The 19,327-nt window shown below is 37.1% G+C and overlaps 1 protein-coding gene across 1 annotated transcript in view; it reads left to right on the plus strand.

The window, feature by feature from the left end:
• Fcho2 (FCH domain only 2) overlaps positions 1-17,266 on the plus strand; it is a 109,765-nt gene extending 92,499 nt beyond the window's left edge. The window contains exons 20-26 of the mRNA XM_005356433.3: positions 3,897-4,008; positions 7,522-7,677; positions 7,991-8,123; positions 10,282-10,481; positions 11,132-11,196; positions 14,537-14,701; positions 14,980-17,266. Of these exons, the coding sequence (XP_005356490.1) occupies positions 3,897-4,008; positions 7,522-7,677; positions 7,991-8,123; positions 10,282-10,481; positions 11,132-11,196; positions 14,537-14,701; positions 14,980-15,002 (854 nt within the window). The 3' untranslated portion in view covers positions 15,003-17,266. The remainder of the gene's footprint in view (positions 1-3,896; positions 4,009-7,521; positions 7,678-7,990; positions 8,124-10,281; positions 10,482-11,131; positions 11,197-14,536; positions 14,702-14,979) is intronic.
• Positions 17,267-19,327: the final 2,061 nt, after the last annotated feature.

Genomic DNA, 19,327 nt, shown 5'->3' on the forward strand with positions numbered 1-19,327 from the left:
GGGTCGCTTATGTATACTATCATATCATCTGCAAATAACAAAAGCTTAGCTTCTTCCTTTCCAATACGAATCCCCTTGATCCCCTTATGTTGTCTTATTGCTATTGCTAGAACTTCAAGCACTATATTGAAAAGGTATGGAGGTGTTTGTATAAAGAACAAGTAAGATATTCCCTTATAATTTCCTTGGCTTGTTGCCATGTGATGGAAAAGTCCTTTTTTTAAAAAAAAAAAAAAAAAGAAAACTTTTGCTATTGACACACCTTTTTTCCCTTCAAATTCTGATACCTCCAGCACATTTCCAATTAATAGTTGATCAATTTCTTCAATATCTTATGTTCGAGGACCTGGCAGACCTATATGGGATTGAATGTGTGTTATGTATATGGGGTGGTTCCTATTCTTTATTATTTCTTGTAATTAAAGAAATAGTAATGTCAATTCTGTATCATTTGGTATAAATTCAGTGGTTTCGATATGTATTACTTCTATGAGATACTTAGAGTCAGGTTCATGGAAATAGAAAATACAGTGGTGGTTGCCAGAGGTTAGGTAAAGTGAGGGTATAGATATGGAGGGTAATTGTAATGGGTATAGAGTTTCAGTTTTCAGTTATGGGAATACATGGTAGAAATAGTTGTACAGTGTTTCTTGTTTTCTTTTTTTGTACTTTTAACTGTGCGCCTAAAAATTGGTAAGAACAGTGAGACCCTTCCTTTAAAAATAAAAGATAAGAAATGGAGGTAGAAGTAAGACCATAAATTTTGTTACATGTTTTGCCACAGCTTAAAAAAAAGAAGCAAAAAGGAGTTTTCATCTTTGCCTAAAAATGTGATGTCCTTAAATTCTGATGACCTTCTGCTTAGAACATTAAAAAGAGTTGATGGATTTAAACTTAGGTTTTATAGATATTGCCTGTCTATAAACATGTATTTATAGTTGGAATCAGTGAATTCATACTTGGCATTTTTTCTTAACGTTTTTTCGCTTGCATGCTCAAACTCATGCCTGTTGATTAATCCCTTATGTTTTACCTAATCATTTTTAATAAAGATTTAAACGTCTATTAGATACTCCTTTTCATTCTGGATCATTTAATACTTAGAGTAATCATATAAGATTGTTTCTCTTTAATTTTGACAGTGGTATGTTCTTAAATTTTTTTATTTTTTATTATTATTATTTTGAGGGGCGGTGTCAAGATAGCCTTTCTCTGTGCAACAGTCTTAACTGTCCTGGAACTAGCTCTTTGTAGACCAGGCTGGCCTCAAACTTACAGAAATCCTCCAGCATCTGCCTCCCAGGTGCTTGGGTTAAAGGTGTACATCACCACTGTCCAGCTTTAAATTAATTTTAAGTTAGTATAAAAATTTCCTTGTGCCAATTTTGTATATTTTGTCCCCCTCCAGTGCTGTTGTCCCTGCCCCTCTCTTACATATTCCTTTATTTCTTCTCTGTTAGCCTACTTTCTGTTATCATCCTCTTCCCCCCCCCCTTCTGTCCCTTGAGCTCTCTTTGTCTCCATTTTAGTTTCATGACCTACAAACAAACATGCATGCATTCACACACACATTTAAATATAGATGTCATATATGAAAGAGAACATGTGTTTGTCTTTGAGTCTTGTTTTTTTTTTAACATAGTTCCCTTTTACCCATTCACTCATGTTTCTTTATGACTGTTTAAAATTCCACTGTTCATACTTCCACATTTTCTTTTTCTCCTCTCCTCTTGATGGGTACCCAGGCTGTTCACAGTTCCTAGCTATTGTAAACAGGAGAGTAAATGTAGAAGGGTTCATGTGTTCTTCTTATCCCAGCCATCTATTCCTAGACCATACCTGTCTGTTCTGCAAAACTAGGACTTGTTATTTAAAAAGCCATCTCTTTATTTTTCTGCCTCTTTAGCAGAGTGCTTGTCACTTGTTACTTGAAAATTCTTGATTCAAATGCTCTGAAATCTGAAGATTTTCAACAAAGTTTCAGATTCCAGAGCCTTTTAGATAGCAAAAATTTTAAGATTACGGATGGTCAACTGGCAGAGCTTACATAAATATTCCCAAATTGGAAAAAGTTAAAAATGGAAACTTTTCTGTTCCCAGGAATTTCAGATATAATTTATTTAACCTGTAGTGACTGTTGTTATTTTGTAAATGAATTTTGAATTACTGAATTCTTATATTCACATAGAATTATGTATTGTTCATTTTGGAAAATTTACTTTTCCTGAAGGTCAAAATCAGGAAAAAATTTGTCTCCATGTAGTTTTCAGCACTAAAGATCTTTTCATAACTATAAAGAACCTTCTAAATAAAAATTCCTTCCAAGTCTAGAGCAACAGATCTTCCTGGCCTCTTAAGGTTATGAAATATCTGTTGTCATTGTTTGTAAGATTAGATTTGTTCACAAGGCGTCAGGCACTGTGGTTAAATGAGTGCCTAACTTAGGGAAGTCATTGCAGTGGTGGTAAAGGCTATGCTGGAAGAGCGCATCTGTGCAGAAAAGCAAGGCAGTGTGTCTCAGTTGGGAGGTGGTTTGTGTAGATTAAAAAGACATGAGATGTGCCCTGCCGCTCCTAAGTTTAATGCTCGGCTCCCAAACTGGTAACAGTATTTTGGAAGATTTTGCATGTTAATGTAAAGTGTCTAGGACCTACATAAATAAGAAAGTCACAGCCTTTGAAGGTTATGTCTGCCCTCCTATACCTTTCTCTTTCCTTGCTTCCTGTCATCCTCCAGAGTTTGCTTTTGTCACCGTGATACTCTGCAGAAGCATATGAGGACAACCACTAGGAACTCAGTCTAGTGACTCAGCCGTGAGCCAGTATAAATAACTGTTCTTTGTGAGTTGTGCCAGGTGTTTGGCTCCAGTGATAATAAACTAGTTAAAGGTAGCTTAACATCTAAGTTTAGTTCACAGATTTGTTCAGAATTTTATTATGCTTTTAAAATTCCCAAACTGTATTTGCCTATTTATTTGTTTTCTTATTTTGATTTTTCAAGACAGGGTTTCTATGTGTAGCTTTGGAGACTGTCCTAGAACTTACTCTGTAGACTATGCTGGCCTCTTGAGTGCTGGGATTTAAAAGGCATGTGCTGCCAGCCTAAAATTTCAATAGGATACGGTTAAGACGGTGTTTTGTCTGAATGAAAATTAAATCAATTTTTAAAATAATTATGTTAGTCAAACATTTATTCAGGCAAAGTAATATGGGACTGCAATACAAGATGAATACCTGCAATCTAGAAATTCAAAATCTCAAAATTCAGAACTTTGGTGATAATTCTCAAAGTTTGATTTTTGGAACATTTTAGAATTGGGGCTTCTAGGTTATGGATAAGGGGGTGGATAAAGATGCAAATACTCTACAGGAAATAGTTCAAAATCTGAGAGATATCTAACCCCAACTGTTACATAACTAAGGTTATATAAGCATCAAAGAGGAATTTAGAGAATTATAGTAATAAGTAGTATATGAACTATTATTATTTGAGAAACATAACAGACAAAATTCAAATTTCATGCCTTGAAATGACTAGCCTGTGACTAATAAACTTAAAAAAATATTTATATCTGAAGGGTTTTGGAGGTCACAGTAGTTATTTTAACTCTTTGTTTCAATGACTTTACTTTTTGACTTTCCGTAACCATCCTGTGTATCTCTTTCCATTTAAAAGTAAGTTTGTTACAGACGTGTGTGAGTGTGATTCACATTATGTTCTAATTCGTTTTATGATGTCTTTCTTAACCTCTAGGTTTATACTTGCAGCATCAATGAAACCAGTAATAAGGTCTTTTGTGACAACCTAACATCAATCTGTCTTGGTATTTATGGTATGAATCTTAGTATTTGGTGTATGTCTAGAATGATTGAACAGATTAATTATGTCTATTCTAGGTGTGTCACGGGGTCCCAGCCCAGTCAGTCTTGGAAACCAGGACACTTTACCTGTGGCCATTGCCCTTACAGAATCTGTCAATGCCTACTTCAAAGGAGCAGATCCTACCAAGTTAGTTTTAAATATATACATATGCACTTGTGTTTGGGGGTGGGCACTGTTCTAAAGAGATGTAGACTAGGTGTTTGGGTCCTTGTAGAATTGGTTTAGGATCTTGCTTTTGAGAAAAGTTATATCTGCTTTAAGGTTTTATTTTTGTTTTATGTGTGTATATTCTCTGCATGCCTGTTACCCACAAGGCTGGAAGAGGGTATTAGAGCCCCTGGAACTGAAGTGAGTTTCCTAGTATGGATGCTAAGAGCAGCAAGCATTCTTACCCACCAAGCTACTTAAACAGTATTCAACATATATTCTTTCACTAAGTACTTACTATGTGTAAGACTCTTTTTGGTTATTTTTAAAACAGGGTCTCTATGTATCCTTGGCTGGCCTGGAACTTAACAGAAATTCACCTGCCTCTGCCTCCAAAGTGCTGGGATTAAAGGCGTACACCATCATGCCCAGCAAGACTCTAAATAAATACTAAGGCTACTTCACTTCAGAAAACAGAGGTCTCCTGACCATGCATTATAGTAAAGAAAACACGAGAGGAGCAAATAGTTGTGTACTCATCCATGTTATTGAAAAGGGAGGTGAGAGAGGGTAGGAAATTACAGTAGGGAAAAAAGACTTTCAGGGGGTTTAAGCAGATACTTGAAATGTATGGTGGAGCAAGCCATTCACATATCTAGGAGAATAAGACCCTGGGACAAGGGCACTGTGGTAGAATCCAGGGGAAAGGCATGCTTGGTGTATTTGGGGGAGTGGAGTAAAACATGTCTCTGAATAGGATAAAATAGAAGTGTGGTTGAGGATGCATCCAGAGAGGTACCAGATCAGATTGGGCATTGTAGGCCGTGATAAATTGGGAATTCATTTTTAATAAGATAAGCCAAGTGGATCTTGAGTTGAGAGGTGATGAGGTCATTTGTGTTTTTTGTAGTGTTTTGACAGCTTTGGAGGTGGGGGGGGGAGGGAGGGGGAGAGATTAGCAGAAGAAATACAGATAAGAGATGATGGTAAATAAGTATATTATTAGCAGGGAAGGCGGTAAGTGTTGGTGATATTCTAAATGTATTTGAAAGCAGTTATCAACATTTTTTGAGAGAATAGAATGCCAAATTTGAGGTACTTGTTAAGTGTTCTTAATGTACACAAGTTGGTAGCTATGTACATGATTCTGGAGCTCACTGAGTAAGTGTAGACTTGAGATAAAATATTTGGTGTTCTTGGTTTGTATGTAATATACGAAGTTGGGGTTTTAAGAAGTAGACAGAAGAAAAGATCAGAGAACCAAGTCTTGATTCTGTGTTGAAAACATGAAGACCGGAATGACCAGAATGACCAAGCATAGGAACTGGATGGAGATCAGAAGCAGCAAGAGAAGGACAGAACCAGTTGAGCAGTGTCTAGAAACTAAAAGTCGTTTCATGAAGGAAGGTACGACGAATTCCTTATGCTGCCATTGGCATTGACAGTAGAGAAGTCACTAGTGACCTTCAAGCATGTAATTGTAGTGACGTGGTGAAGATGTGAGGCTGCTGGAGTGCAGGAGCAGACTGTGCACACTTAGGCAACTGTTTGGAGAAAACAAATAGAGGTAATTCTTCGGAGGTTTTACTGAGGGGAAGCTGAGAGATGGAATAGTGGCAAGGACAAAGGAATTTTAGTTTTCATATGTTGACTTAAAGATGATAGAGCTGTGTGTGGTAACCCACACCTGTAATTTCACTTGGAAACGGGAGGCAGGAGGATCAAGAGTTAAGGGTCATCCTCAGTTACTTAGTGAGTTCAAGGCCATCTTCACCTTTGTGAGAGCCTGCCTCAATTTTTTTCTTTTCTTTCCTTTTTTCTTTTTTTAAACGGTACGGACCAGGGAGATGACTTAACTTGATAAAGTGCCTGCACAAGCATGAGGACTGAGGACCTGAAATTCAGATCTCCAACATCTACATAAAAGCTGGGTGTGGACGTTGGGAGGGAGTAGTGCATCTGACAAGAATTAGGAGGAAGAGTAAAGTGTGAATATGATCAAATACATTGTATGTGTCTATGAGGTTCTCAAAAGAGTAGTAAAAATACTGCATTAAAGAGAAAGGCCTGGTATGGCCGCACACATGAGCTCCAGATTTAGTGAGAAAGGCCTTGAAAAAATCAGGTGGTGAGCAATCAAGGAGGAAATCTGATAACAACCTCTGGCCTCTGCATGCCAACCTGCCCATGGGAACAAGTCTTCCATTGAAACAGGAATGGTGCATGATAGATATAGGTTTGGCAGATTATGAGTTCAGTAGTGAAAAGAGAAAATCCTTTTCTGATTTTACTTCTTCATTAAAAATAACATAATCACCTACGTCTAGGGTGAAGAAATATGCTGTAAGAGGAGAAACAGAAGCTATGAGAAGACAGAGGAGCGAGTAACTAGACAAGATAGAATGGCCAGCCAGGGCATGCTAAGGGAGCAGATGGGAGGCTTGGCCATGCGGTTTAGTCTTCTCTAGTCACATTCAGCTCTACGTTTGTGGGAGGGAAACTAGGTTTAGTCAAGTCTTCTTGTTCAGCTGATCGGTTAGCAAAAGCATAAAGGAGCCTATCTAATGAGGAACCTGGAAAATCAAAGATAAGGAATATAAGGATATGAAGTTAGGAAGTGAGGTAGCATGGTGAGGAACTCAGTACTGCTACTAGATGGAATGACTCAGAAAGATGAGGTCTGAGTCGATACGTGCTCATTGTGCAACAGGTTGTTGAGGACTGTGGCCGAGGACAGCTAAAGGACAGAGCCCCTGGAAGAGACAGGTGAAGAACTTGGGGACCAAGGATATTAAAAGGACCATCTGGATGGATATTGAACTTAATAAAAATTATGCTAGAGGCCGGGCGGTGGTGGCGCACGCCTTTAATCCAGCACTCGGGAGGCAGAGGCAGGCAGATCTCTGTGAGTTCGAGGCCAGCCTGGTCTAGAAGAGCTAGTTCCAGGACAGGAACCAAAGCTACAGAGAAACCCTGTCTCGAAAATAAAAAAAAAAGAAAAAAATTATGCTAGAAATAGTGGTGCAAAAATAAGATTAGTGGTGAGTCAGGAACTCAGGATCTCAGGAAAAGAAAAGGGACCACTGGAGATGATCTGAAGAGGATAGAGCCTGAGCAATACAGTGTGAATCAAGTTTCAGAGGAAGAAGCAATGAAAAGAAGAGCAGCCATTACCAATCCTAGGGGTTCAGAGGTCTTAAAAGGAGAAAGTAACTGTAACTGGTTACTGATGCTATTACTAGGGAGGCACTGGGCACACAGGTCTTCGAAGGATGGCTACCACACACAAAGAATTGTGCTTATGTGTAATAGCAGGAGTATGCCATTACAGTTTTCTATGTTTAGTCTGTAATTTTAAGAAAGGATATAATACATGTCTGTATGAGCAGATGTACAGCTGTATGTATATGCATACATACATGTACTTTTTAAAACTAAGCATACTTTTGAGAAGACATTATTTAAGCACTTGTCCATGTCCTTCAATGTCAGGTGTATTGTGAAGATCACTGGAGATGTGACAATATCATTTCCAAGTGGAATTATTAAAGTCTTCACAAGCAACCCCTCTCCGGCTGTGCTGTGCTTTAGAGTGAAAAACATCAGCAGACTTGAGCAAATTCTTCCAAATTCACAGCTTGTGTTCAGGTTTGTGTTGTGCTTTGCTTTTAAGATTAAGATTGAAGTTTCTTTATGAAATAATGTTGATTGAAGACAATGCCAAAATTATTTATTGCAGTTAAGCAGCTTTGTGCCATCCTTTTCTTTGTTTTGATGCTAGTGCTAGTTACTTTTCAGGGAACCTTTTCACTGTTCTGTTCTTCATCTTCTAATCTTGGTTTTCCCTCATCCCACATTTTGACTGATTTCTAATAGTCTTTCCCAGCTCACCAACTGACTAAATAAAGGAAGGAAAAAGATAAGACAAATGAAATAACAAAAATGTTTCTTATACATGTAGTGATCCATCACAGTGTGATTCCAACACAAAAGATTTTTGGATGAACATGCAAGCTGTTACTGTCTACCTCAAGAAGCTATCAGAGCAAAATCCAGCTGCTTCTTACTATAATGTAGATGTATTAAAGTATCAGGTGAGTGTCTTATCACTGTGAAAACCTTAAATTTACAGATAAACAAATGGAATTTGGCAGAACTCTAAATGAGTAAATATGTAGCCAAATGAGGTCCATTCCAAGAATGCAAGATTATTTTGGAATTTGAAACTCTTTTAGTAAGTTCATGACTATTTTAGCCAAAATGATAGTGTTTACCATCTGTTTTTTACTCAACCACTGAGCAAATATTAATACATGAAATTATATTTAACCAGAAAACTCTGATATACCCATTCTTCATAAAGAAATGCCAAATCAGTCAGTTAAAGTTTGATATGCCAAACCTCACTGTTTATATTAGTAGCACAGAATTTAAGTGTTTCTCTGGATTTGTTAGTACCGTTACATAAGAGAATAAAATAAGAAGTAATAGACAGGAAGTAGTGGCACATGTTTTTAATCTCAGCACTCAGGAGGCAGAGACAGGCAGATCTCTGAGTTCGAGGCCACTCTGGTCTACAGAGCAAGTTCAGGACAGCTAAGGCTACACAGAAAAACTTTGCCTTGAAAAAAAAATTTTTTTAATATAAAACTCTTAAGTCTACATGTATCAAACACTCAATAATAAATGAAACCATAAAGTGACTAAAATAAATATGTACAAAGATGTATGTATACATAACATATACTTAGTATATCATTTTATTGTTGAGCTATGAAAGCCATTTCTAAGTATGTTTAAAACCTGGAAGAGGGGCTGATGGGGTGGCTCTGTGATTAAAAGTGCTTTTTGTGCAATCCTCATAACCTGAATTTGATCCTGATGATTCAAGTTCAATTTCTAAATTCACATAAATGTGGAATGGGAGAACTGATTCCACAGCACAACTCTAACCATAATATACATGTGTGCGTGTGTGTGCGCGCGCATACATGTGCATATGCACACACACATAAAATAATAGATTTAAAACCCAGGAGGTATGTCAGAAGAGATAACTAACACAAAAACAGGTGAGAATGTATATAAAGTGCTGGAATGCATTAGACAGACTAAAAGGATTACTCTAAGATTACAAGGTGGATAACCCTTGGATGCAGTGGTTAAGGCAGTAATGGTTGCTCCATCCAGTATTGAAAGAGGTGTGCCCACTTACTCCTGAATGTAAATTAATAGAACCTTTTAGAAGGAAGTTGTAGTAAATTAATTGGTTTAATGCAAAGTTCTTTATGAAATAATTACTCAGAAGCTTCATAACAGGCAAAGAAAAGGTACAAAATACATTTACTGTAGTATTGTTTCCAGGGTACCTGAGCATACAGCAGCAGAGGAAATACACTACTTCACCAGTATATTATAAAAACCATGTTTCATGTTCCTAAACTTGGGGAGTATGTGTAACATGTTGTAAACAGTGGGAGTAAAACCACCAACGGGTGGGCTTGCTTACATCTCAGTGGTTAGAGCACTTAATGTCCTACACATGTTAAGCCTGGAGCTTAATCTCTATTTTACATTTATGTTTGAATTTTTAATGGTGTAATGATATTAAAGATAGCTTGTGTTTCTAAAAAAGACATTTATAATCAGTGCTTGCTAATTCCTGGGAATAGGACAAGGAGATGGTAAACATGATCAGTAAATAGTATTATTAGAAAGTAAATGCTATAGACGGAAGGAAATGGCTTCAAGGAGCCCTTTGAAAAAGGAGCTGAAGAGTCGGGAATTGTGCCATTCACTATGTTTAAACTGAATAAATGTTTGAAGTGTGTTTTAGGTTTTGGGAAGCACATGGTGAACCTTCTTTTCTTATAGATGTATATCTAAATTCTTAAAATTCATTTATAACTAATGGGAACTCTTAGAGTCCTCCTTTGAAAGGCTTAAGGCTTCATACAAATAAATTTTTTAAAATTGCCTAATTAAATGCTAATTTCTGGACATAGTGCCTAATCTATAAAGTCAGATTTTCTGCATTTGGATCCAAGGGAACTGCACCATGGCAGTTTGCAGGTAGGCTGTCCCAGGTCCACACACAAGAGTGACCCTAGTGCTTTATTCTTCCTAGCAACAGCCACTCTTCTTGCTGCTTAGTTGTGATTCTGCAGATTCTTAGGCACAGGTGTTTGTGTCATGAACATGGCTTGTTTATTCTTCAGGCAAAGACAGTTACTTGTTTGATTCTCTTTAAAGGTATCATCAAATGGCATTCAGTCCACTCCTCTAAATCTTGCGACATACTGGAAATGTAGTGCCAGCACCACTGATTTGAGAGTGGATTATAAGTACAACCCAGAAGCTATGGTCGCACCGAGTGTGCTTTCCAACATACAGGTGGTGGTACCAGTGGATGGAGGAGTCACAAATATGCAGTCCCTTCCCCCTGCAATATGGTAAACTGTTTTTGCATTCCAGTTGCATTTCTGTTTATCTTCAGCTGCAACAGTTCTAACCTCTTAAAGCTAACAATAATTGGTTAAGTGCTTGCCCTTGCAAATCTAACGACCTTAATTAAAAGGTTCCTGTGAACACATGTAAAGGAGCTCTTCTGACTCCTACATGTGCCAGTGGCAAGCACATTTCTATACATATGTAGAATTTAAAGAACGATAATTATTATTTAATAAGGTTAAATATTGCACTTAGCCTATCTACAGGAATATCTGCTTAGTGTTCAGTAGTACTAGTTACTACCATTGCTAACCACCTCTTGTACCCCTTCTATCTCTGTTAGTACTATAATACAGTTATCATTAAATACAATGTTTATTTTGACTAAGATACTGAGCCACATATACACAGGCTTCTTTGCTCTGACCACTGGAAATGAAGGGAATCTTATAATTTGATAAACTTTCATTCCTTGAGAAAACTACAGCATTACATTTATTATGTATATGATAATGTTTTCACTAGGTAATGCCATTTAAAGCCCACACTGTAGTTTTTATAATAAAAATACTTGAGGTATATTTATTGAGTGTTCATTTATGTATTAGATATTGTAAGAGACAGAATTTAAAGGTACTTGTTCTTATTATAGGAATGCAGAACAAATGAAAGCCTGTTGGAAATTATCTGGGATTTCGGAGAAATCGGACAGTGGAGGTAAGGGTGTGCCCCTTCTCGTTCTCTGTATTGTGCGATTCTGCTTCCCTTGGCCTTAGTTGTTTTCTATTATGACATTACTGTTACTGCCTTCATTAATTATGTGTGCGAGTGCACACAGATACGGTCAGAGGACAGCTTTTATCAATCAGTTCTCTTCCCTCCACACTGGGTCCTGAGGGTGAGACTCGGGTTTGAGGCATGGTGGCAAGAGCCTTTACTTGCTAGCCATCTTGGTTACTTTTTGTTTGTTTTTAAAGCCTATACTTTGAAAGTTTCCTTCTGAAATTTCATGGCTTCAGTTCAAGGACTGACCACTAGGTGGAAGTTAATCCCGTATGTAAGAATGTACAAGCTGAGATTCAGAACACTTTTTACCCATCCCTTAAATATGCTTTCTTTGAGGGAAAACTAACTATTATAATATTATAACTGCAGGATAAGTGTTTTTTTGTGTTTGCATAAGAGAAATACCTAGTGGTAGAATTTATTAAAAAATAGAACTATCCCTTGGTAGATAACTCAGATAATTAACTGCACATGATTGAGCTTATTCTGTTCGTAGGGAGAACAGATGCTTTCTGTTAGAGCAGGTACCCTCCCCAGATGCATAGAGACCAGCTGTGTTGGCATGAAACTTGTCTACTCAGTCTAGCTGAGAGAACCTTTCTGTTCCTTCCTGTCAGAGTAAGCCAGAGATCTTCAGTTCTGTGTGGCAGTTTTAAAGAGAGACAAGTTAATTGTCTTCTCCTACTAACTGAGTCTGTCTGTGTTCACCATATGGCTAGTTATCACTCCGCTATCTCCTGATTTAGTCTGTAAAACTAGCTTACGGTTCCCAGTTAAGTCCCAGTTAAGTCTTTCTTCCTAGCTAGCCTGCATTAATATTTCTTATTGAGTGAATGCTTTAGCTCTTCCAGTTTTGTTCAGCTTTTTGAACACTTTGAGCTTATCAATGGTTTTTCTCCTCCTTTATTGCTATATATAAAGGACTGTCAGCAAATCTAGATTGTCTATTCTTGTATATCTGCTGTGCAGGAGCAGATTTGTACTAGAGGGCCACACCTGAGGTAAGGTGTCTGGCTTCTAGTTCTTTTTCATTGTTTTAGTACTCAGAGTTAGTATTTTTAGTTGGTAGCTAGTTTCACTGATGGTTTGTGAACCACATTGAAATTTCTAACTTAAAACTGGAAGTAAATCAGACATCCTATGTATTAGGCTTACAGCCAGTTAGCAAGGAAAGAGAATATCTTGTTCCCTATTTAATAAAACATATGATAATTGTAAATATAACAGAAAAGGAATTTATTCTCTCAAACAAGATTCACATTTTGTATCACATAGTACTTTCCTTCTGTTACTCAGGTATGAAAATGTCTGCTCTATGTGAGGAAATGGGAGAGTTTTATGAATGTGGTTTTGATGTGCTCATTCAGACCAGATTCAGATGCTGTAAAAGAGAAACATGTTTTCTATTCTAACTCAATACCAGCAAAGGAACAGGCAGTACTTGTAAAGCTTAAGGGTTGCTGGGTGACTGCTCCTCGGTGGTGCTGGTAGTGGAGCTTTCATAGAGCTGAGGTGTTGAGCAAGAGTGGCCAAGCTTTCAGAACTGTGTGGACAGTAGTTACGAGTTATGCATCCTCTGGCATGATAGCATAGGACAGACCAGTTACTACATCTGGTTCAATATTTCTCTGTAGTGTTAAACTTTGTATATACAAGGGATTGAAATGTCTTCTTGGTGCTATTGAGCAAGGCTGTCTACTTCCCCTGACACAATGGTTTTCGCCTTTCCTTTAATAGTTAGTTCCTCATGCAGTGGTAACCTCCAACCATAAAATTATTTTTGTTGCTACTTGATAACTGTAATTTTGCTATATGCTTGCTAATATGCAAGATACTTGGTATGTGATCCTGTGAAAGGGTCATTAACCCCCAAAAGGGTCTTGACTCACAGGTTGAGAACCCCTGCCCTAACCAGAAACCCAGGTTAAATTAGGTTAGAAATCCTCCTGGACTTCTCCTTTCTTTCCTTTTAAATATTGTGTTCTTTGCTTATGCTTTGGCTCTCCTACAGAGCCCCTTTTCCCGTCACCTATAGCCCTAATAAACTTTTATTGTCTTGCCATTGGTCTCCTTACTTTGCATCTCGCCCCTCCCTTCTCTTCTAGGACACTAATCTGAGATGTTCTTGGGTGTTTCCCTGTGGTTATGTCATAAACTTCTTATTGGGGCCTGGGCCTTGCTATTCTAGTTTCCTCTGCTGCTGTCCTCCCTTTGTGTCGTGTTCTCCAGATACTGTGGTGTGGATTTGATTCTCTTAAGCCTGCTCTCACAGGTCCTCTGTCTACATCCCAGTACCTGCCTAAAAGGCACACCATCATGCCCAGCAGTGTTAGAACTTTCAGCAGAAATGTATGTGTTCAGAGCATTTATCAGATCATTAGTGTCACTGATGCCCTCATTCTGCTGCAGTCAGACGGGCACATGGGAATAAACGGTTACAGCTGAAAGAAAAGACTTACAAAATATCTATGGGGTGATGTGAAGTTGTGCTAGTAAAATCTGAAAAATAAGGGTGATGCAGCTAGCCAGTTAGCTCAGTTGTTTAGATTATGATGCTAATAAGACTAGTGAAAAATAGTGAGATTGATACCCTCCTCCCAATAGTAATAGCTGACTTTTCCTCTTTCCTTGTTGGACTGCATGATCTGATATTATCACTCACTTCTCTTTACTTTGTCTTGTTGCTCCCCTGTCCCCCATCCCTTGTGTCATGCCCCTGTGTTCCCTGTGTGCTGCCCTCATTCCTTACCTCATCCTTGTTAAGTCATTTTAACACATGCATATTATAGGCATCTATCTAATCAGTATACATTTCTGAACATTACTGTTAATTAAGAGAAAATAGTGATTGGAATTACTTCGTAGAAGTCCAGGCTCACTGAATAGGGTTTAATTTGAAAACAGGACAATGGTTTGTTTGCTCTGCACATCTCATGAATTTACCATTGGCTGAGGTACTTTTGGTTAGATCAGCAGTTTTCAGCCTATGGACTGCAATGGCCCTTTCCCAGGGGTCAGTTATATGATATCTTGCATCAAAAAGTATACGATTTTGATACTTACGTTACGATTTGTAACAAGTAGCAAAATTATAGTTGTGAAGTAGCAGTGAAAATAATTTTATATTTGGGCATCACCACAACATGAGGAGCTGTTTCAAAGACTCATAGCATTAGGAGGGTTGAGAAGCACTGGCTTAGGTGCTCATTTAATTTTATTTGGTTTGCAATGTAGTTTACCTTTTATAAGGTTTTGATTCTTTTCTTTGTAGGTTCTGGATCTCTCAGAGCAAAATTTGATCTTTCAGAAGGACCTAGCAAGCCCACAACGCTTGCCGTGCAATTTCTTAGTGAGGGAAATACCCTCTCAGGAGTCGATATTGAGCTTGTTGGCACTGGCTACAGACTTTCTTTAGTAAAGAAGCGTTTTGCCACTGGTAAGTTGTGATATTTTGAATTCTGTAATGTATGTGGGAAACACTTGTTCTCTACCAGTTTATAATTTAAAAGCATGATTTCTTCCCCTTGCTATAACTGCAAGATAAAGACAGTCTTGGTAGAGTTACCATGATCGGTATAGTGGACTATGTGATGTGTTCTAATGCATTGTAAACAACAGGTGGAAACTAGAGTTCTGTGTCTGTAACTAGAGAGCAATGTGGTCATTTAGTGTGTTTGAAACTGTAACAGCGAAGGTCTGCTTGGTGTTTTTCAGGACGATACTTGGCGGATTGTTGATAGACCTAGACAGCGGTTTTCTCAAGGGAACAGTGCGAACCTGCTACTGCATCACCTGTTCTTTCCAAACACTATCTTTACTTGTATGATGTCTTTCAAACTTCATCTTTGAAAGCTGACTACAAACCTTAAATTGCACTTTTAAAGCGAGTCATTGAAAGAAATAGCACTGAAATGACCTTGTACACAGTAATGATCAAACGCAATATTCAGGAAGCGCATGTGTTCAAATTGTCACTAAAATGAAGTTTATTATCTTCAATATCTGTGTTTCTAAAAAGGTTAGAATGTAGTAACAAACCTAAAATTTCAGGAGAGCAAGCACAAAATTATTTAGCTTTCCATACGTATTTAGACTCAGAGATAGCTTTGAAGTTCCATAAGTTTGATATTGAATGAATATAAACAGAACGTGAATTTTAAGTTTTGAATGTTAACTCAGAGCTCAATCTAATTGAGTTATGTGCCATAAGGTAATCAGACCAGAGTCCAAGTTGTATGCATAAAAAACCTTATAATCTGATTCTCATAAGCATATTAGTAAAGTGTAAATGGTGTTTTATATGATTTTTTAAAATTCTCAAGTGCAATGTGTTTTAAAATAAGCTTGCAAAGGACAGCAGAAAAACTTACTTCTGCAGTTGATTAACTTTATAGAAGTTGTGATTGTTGATGAATTAATGCTGTAGATTTAATTTATTTTTATATGGATTACATAATGTGTGCCTTTTAAAAAAAATAACAAAACCAGAAATGTGCCTCTAGTCTGTGTTAATTCATGTGCCTCACTTTTTTCTCACGCTGGATCTTGTATTCAGAATCATACAGTGGTCAAGCATATTTAAAAGATATTTGCAATTTTTAAAATACTTTTGAGCTGTAATTGGAAAGAAAATTCAAAATAACCAAAAGATAATTTATACTAGAAAAACAAATAAGCCTAATGGAGTATGTTTACTGGGAATAAAATTATCTTCAGATAGTCAGCATTGACCTCATAAGTAAGTAAAGTGAACAAGTGCTGAAACTGTGGTGATAAATTGGTAACTGGTATTTTAACTCTTAATTTAGCATTTCCCTTGACTGTATTTATCAAAAAAAAATTTACACAGTTACTATTGTGTTGTGAATATGAGTTTTCTAGCATTCTATGAATAATTTTTCAAAAGATTGATTTTGGCAATGAAAGAAGTACTGTCACTTGTGTTCACTTTAATGATTAGAAAATTGCCAAATTCCATATGGTAAGATTATTTGAAGTAAAGGATTGGGTTTAGTGTTTCTTAATGTGAACTGCTCATACTGAGTAGTTACTTTATAGCAATTCTTATTGACAAAAGAAATAAAATGTTTTAGACTAAAGTTCATAACTTACAAGTGGAAATTTATGATAAATACCAATGTCATTTTTCATAAAAGTGATAGTTTGTGTTCTATTTGATAATTTATATAAACCACTAATTATTTTGTTAAGCTTTACAAAAGATAAAACCCCTATTACTAGACACTAAAATATCGTCCTGCTCTACTAAACACAGCAGAGAATCTATTCTTCCACAGTATGTAATACAAAATAGGTATTTTTATATATTCATTGTTACTCCAGTTCTAAATTTAGGTTTGACTTAAGCAAACATAAGGCAATTTATTGTACGTTAGTCTTTACTAACTAGCAAAATTAGAATTTCTAACTCAAGTTCTTTTAAATGCCAGTTACAATTACCCTTACTAAAATATTGACTAAATTTGCTTTTATTGGACAGCTAATGCTTTACTATTTGAATTCTGACACTGCTAAATTCACAATGTCTGTTTTTAATCAGGTATTACCTTATGTTGAAATGAGTGGAATGGCTAACCTTGTGCACTTTCTTATCCCCATAGCCTTCATACCTAGTGTTGACATGCAAGTTTGTATTGGGTACAGGTTACAGTTTTAAAGCCATATGAGTTTATAGGGATTTTCTTTTTTCACCTAAAAGTTCACTAATGTTTTTCAGACGCCCAGTAGATTTCAGTGAGAGACTATCTAGCAAGCTGGTTCTTGCTGTGTACAGTGACGACTTTGTAGCTGCTTCTTTAACAAGGAATTTGTAAACAAACTTAACAAGTTTGGCTTTTAAGGAGTGTTATTTACTACTTTGGGTTGTAATTTCAGCACATCTATCTTCCAAAATTTTGTAAATATTTTCGATTTTTTTCATAAAATGTAAATTTTACATAAAAGTTGTATCCCTAATAAACATGTAATATATACTTTAGCAGTTAATTTTATGTGTCTTTGTATCCCTATTACTAGATAATGTTATAGATAGGACAGTCAAGCTGAGGAAGGAATGAACAATTGACTTTAAACTTTATTAGAATGATGTTTCCTTTTTCGGTAGTAGGGGTTGAACCCAGGGCCTGGTGGCTGCTAGGCAAACACTCTAACACTGAGCTGGAGTCCCAGAAGGTTTTGAACTTTAGATCACCATTTTTGCTAGCATACAGATTGAACCACTAAAGTTTTATTGGTCATAGAAAACTTGGTTTAGTATATATCTCTAATTATCAAGTGTTTAATAATGAATTATTTTTAGCATATTTACAAATATTTAAACTGATTATGAATTTTAGTAAAGACTTTTCTTCTTGACCAGTTTTGTAGGAACAGTTGTATATAATTTAAAATCATGATGAGGCCTGAGACGTGGCTCATCTAGGAAAGGTGCTTGTCATCAGATCTGATGCCCTGAGTTCAATTTCCAGACCCACACAATGAAAAGAGGGAACTGACTCCCTCATGCCCTCCTCTGACCTCCGGACATGCACAGTAACATAGCAAGTAAGTAAATGTAATTTTAAAAAATCATGTCAGAAGTTAGAACATCAAGTCTGAAAAACAAAACCAAAAAAGCCAAACCAGTGAATTTAGGAAGAAACAAAAGAATAAAATGAGAAAAGAAAAAAATTATATTAAATGGTGACCATTTTGTCAACTGTGTCATAAAATCAAGTAGTGTAATTATTTAGGTTTGGTTGGGAAGCCTGTAGCAATCACAGCACACATCCCATGGGTGGTCTCTCCATGTCTACTCTAGACAAGTCTGAGAGTTGTGATGCCCTACAGTCTGAGGTAGAACCCATCCCAAAGTCCTAAGTAAAGGAAATATCTTTGCTTATACAGTAATTGAGGAACTCGAGGCCCCTTCCATTTCATGATTATACTAAAAGTATTTTGGCCACCAGATGGGAAAAAAGCAAAGTCTTCATTAGGTTTCTTATGGGTCAGGCCTAGGTGTAGGATCATCTGCTCCACCCATTGCCCATGAGGTAGGCTTTGGTCTTACAGCGGCAGTTGACTGCAGGAAGAGAGAAGAAATGAAGTATCCCTGTGTGCCCATGAGACAGACACCAAACTAGCTTCAGATAACAGTCCTCTTCTACTTACCATGCCCCTTGTCCATTTTATTAATTTTCCTGACCCTTCCCCAAACATGCATTTGATACAGTCTTTGGCTTTCCATAAATTCTTGCTTTATATTGATGAATATCCTCATTTTTATATATCTTAGTTTTTCTATACTCTCTCTTTAAAAATGACGTGTGTGTGTGTGTGTGTGTACTATATTGTGTGTGTGGCTGTCAGGAGACAATTTGGAGTCAGTTCTCTTATCTCTTTATTATGGGTCACAGTGATTAACTTGCATCGTCGGGCTTGACAGCAAAGCACCTTTCCTAGCCTAGCCATCTCACCAACCCCTCCTTTCATCCTTCTAGTGAATATTCCTACACGATCATTTTTGATAACTCAGAAAAGATTGTTTATCTCTGGTATTCAGTTTTATCTGTTGGAAATAAAGGCTGACAAGATGGGTCAGGAGGTTAAAGCCTGATGATTATGTCTCAGTTCCCAGATCTCCCAGTGGAGGAGAGAACCAACTTCCAGAATCCTGACTTCTGACTTTCATATGCTCACGTCCTGTCTGTCTCTGTCTCTGTCTCTGTCTCTCTCTCTCTGTCTCTCTCTGTCTCTCTCTCTCTCTCTCTCTCTCTCACACACACACACACACACACACACACACATCGAAAAATGTTTTAAACAAGGTACGAAAGTTTGAACGAGGCATATAGTTTGCTCATTTTATATGGTCTGATGTTGGCACAGTAGAAAACTTTCAGCCTTTTCCCTGTGGCTGCAGTGGTGGCCACAGCACCAGGAGGAGTATACTCATACCACAGGTAAACAAGCAGCTCTATTATGTCTGGGTTTTATGTTGGGAGAGTAAAAGCTTTTCTAGAAGTTCCTGGCACCTCTTTCCTTTTGTCCAGTTGGTCAGATT

The sequence above is a fragment of the Microtus ochrogaster genome, chromosome 19 (genome assembly GCF_000317375.1).
Source record: "Microtus ochrogaster isolate Prairie Vole_2 chromosome 19, MicOch1.0, whole genome shotgun sequence".
NCBI lineage: Eukaryota > Metazoa > Chordata > Mammalia > Rodentia > Cricetidae > Microtus > Microtus ochrogaster.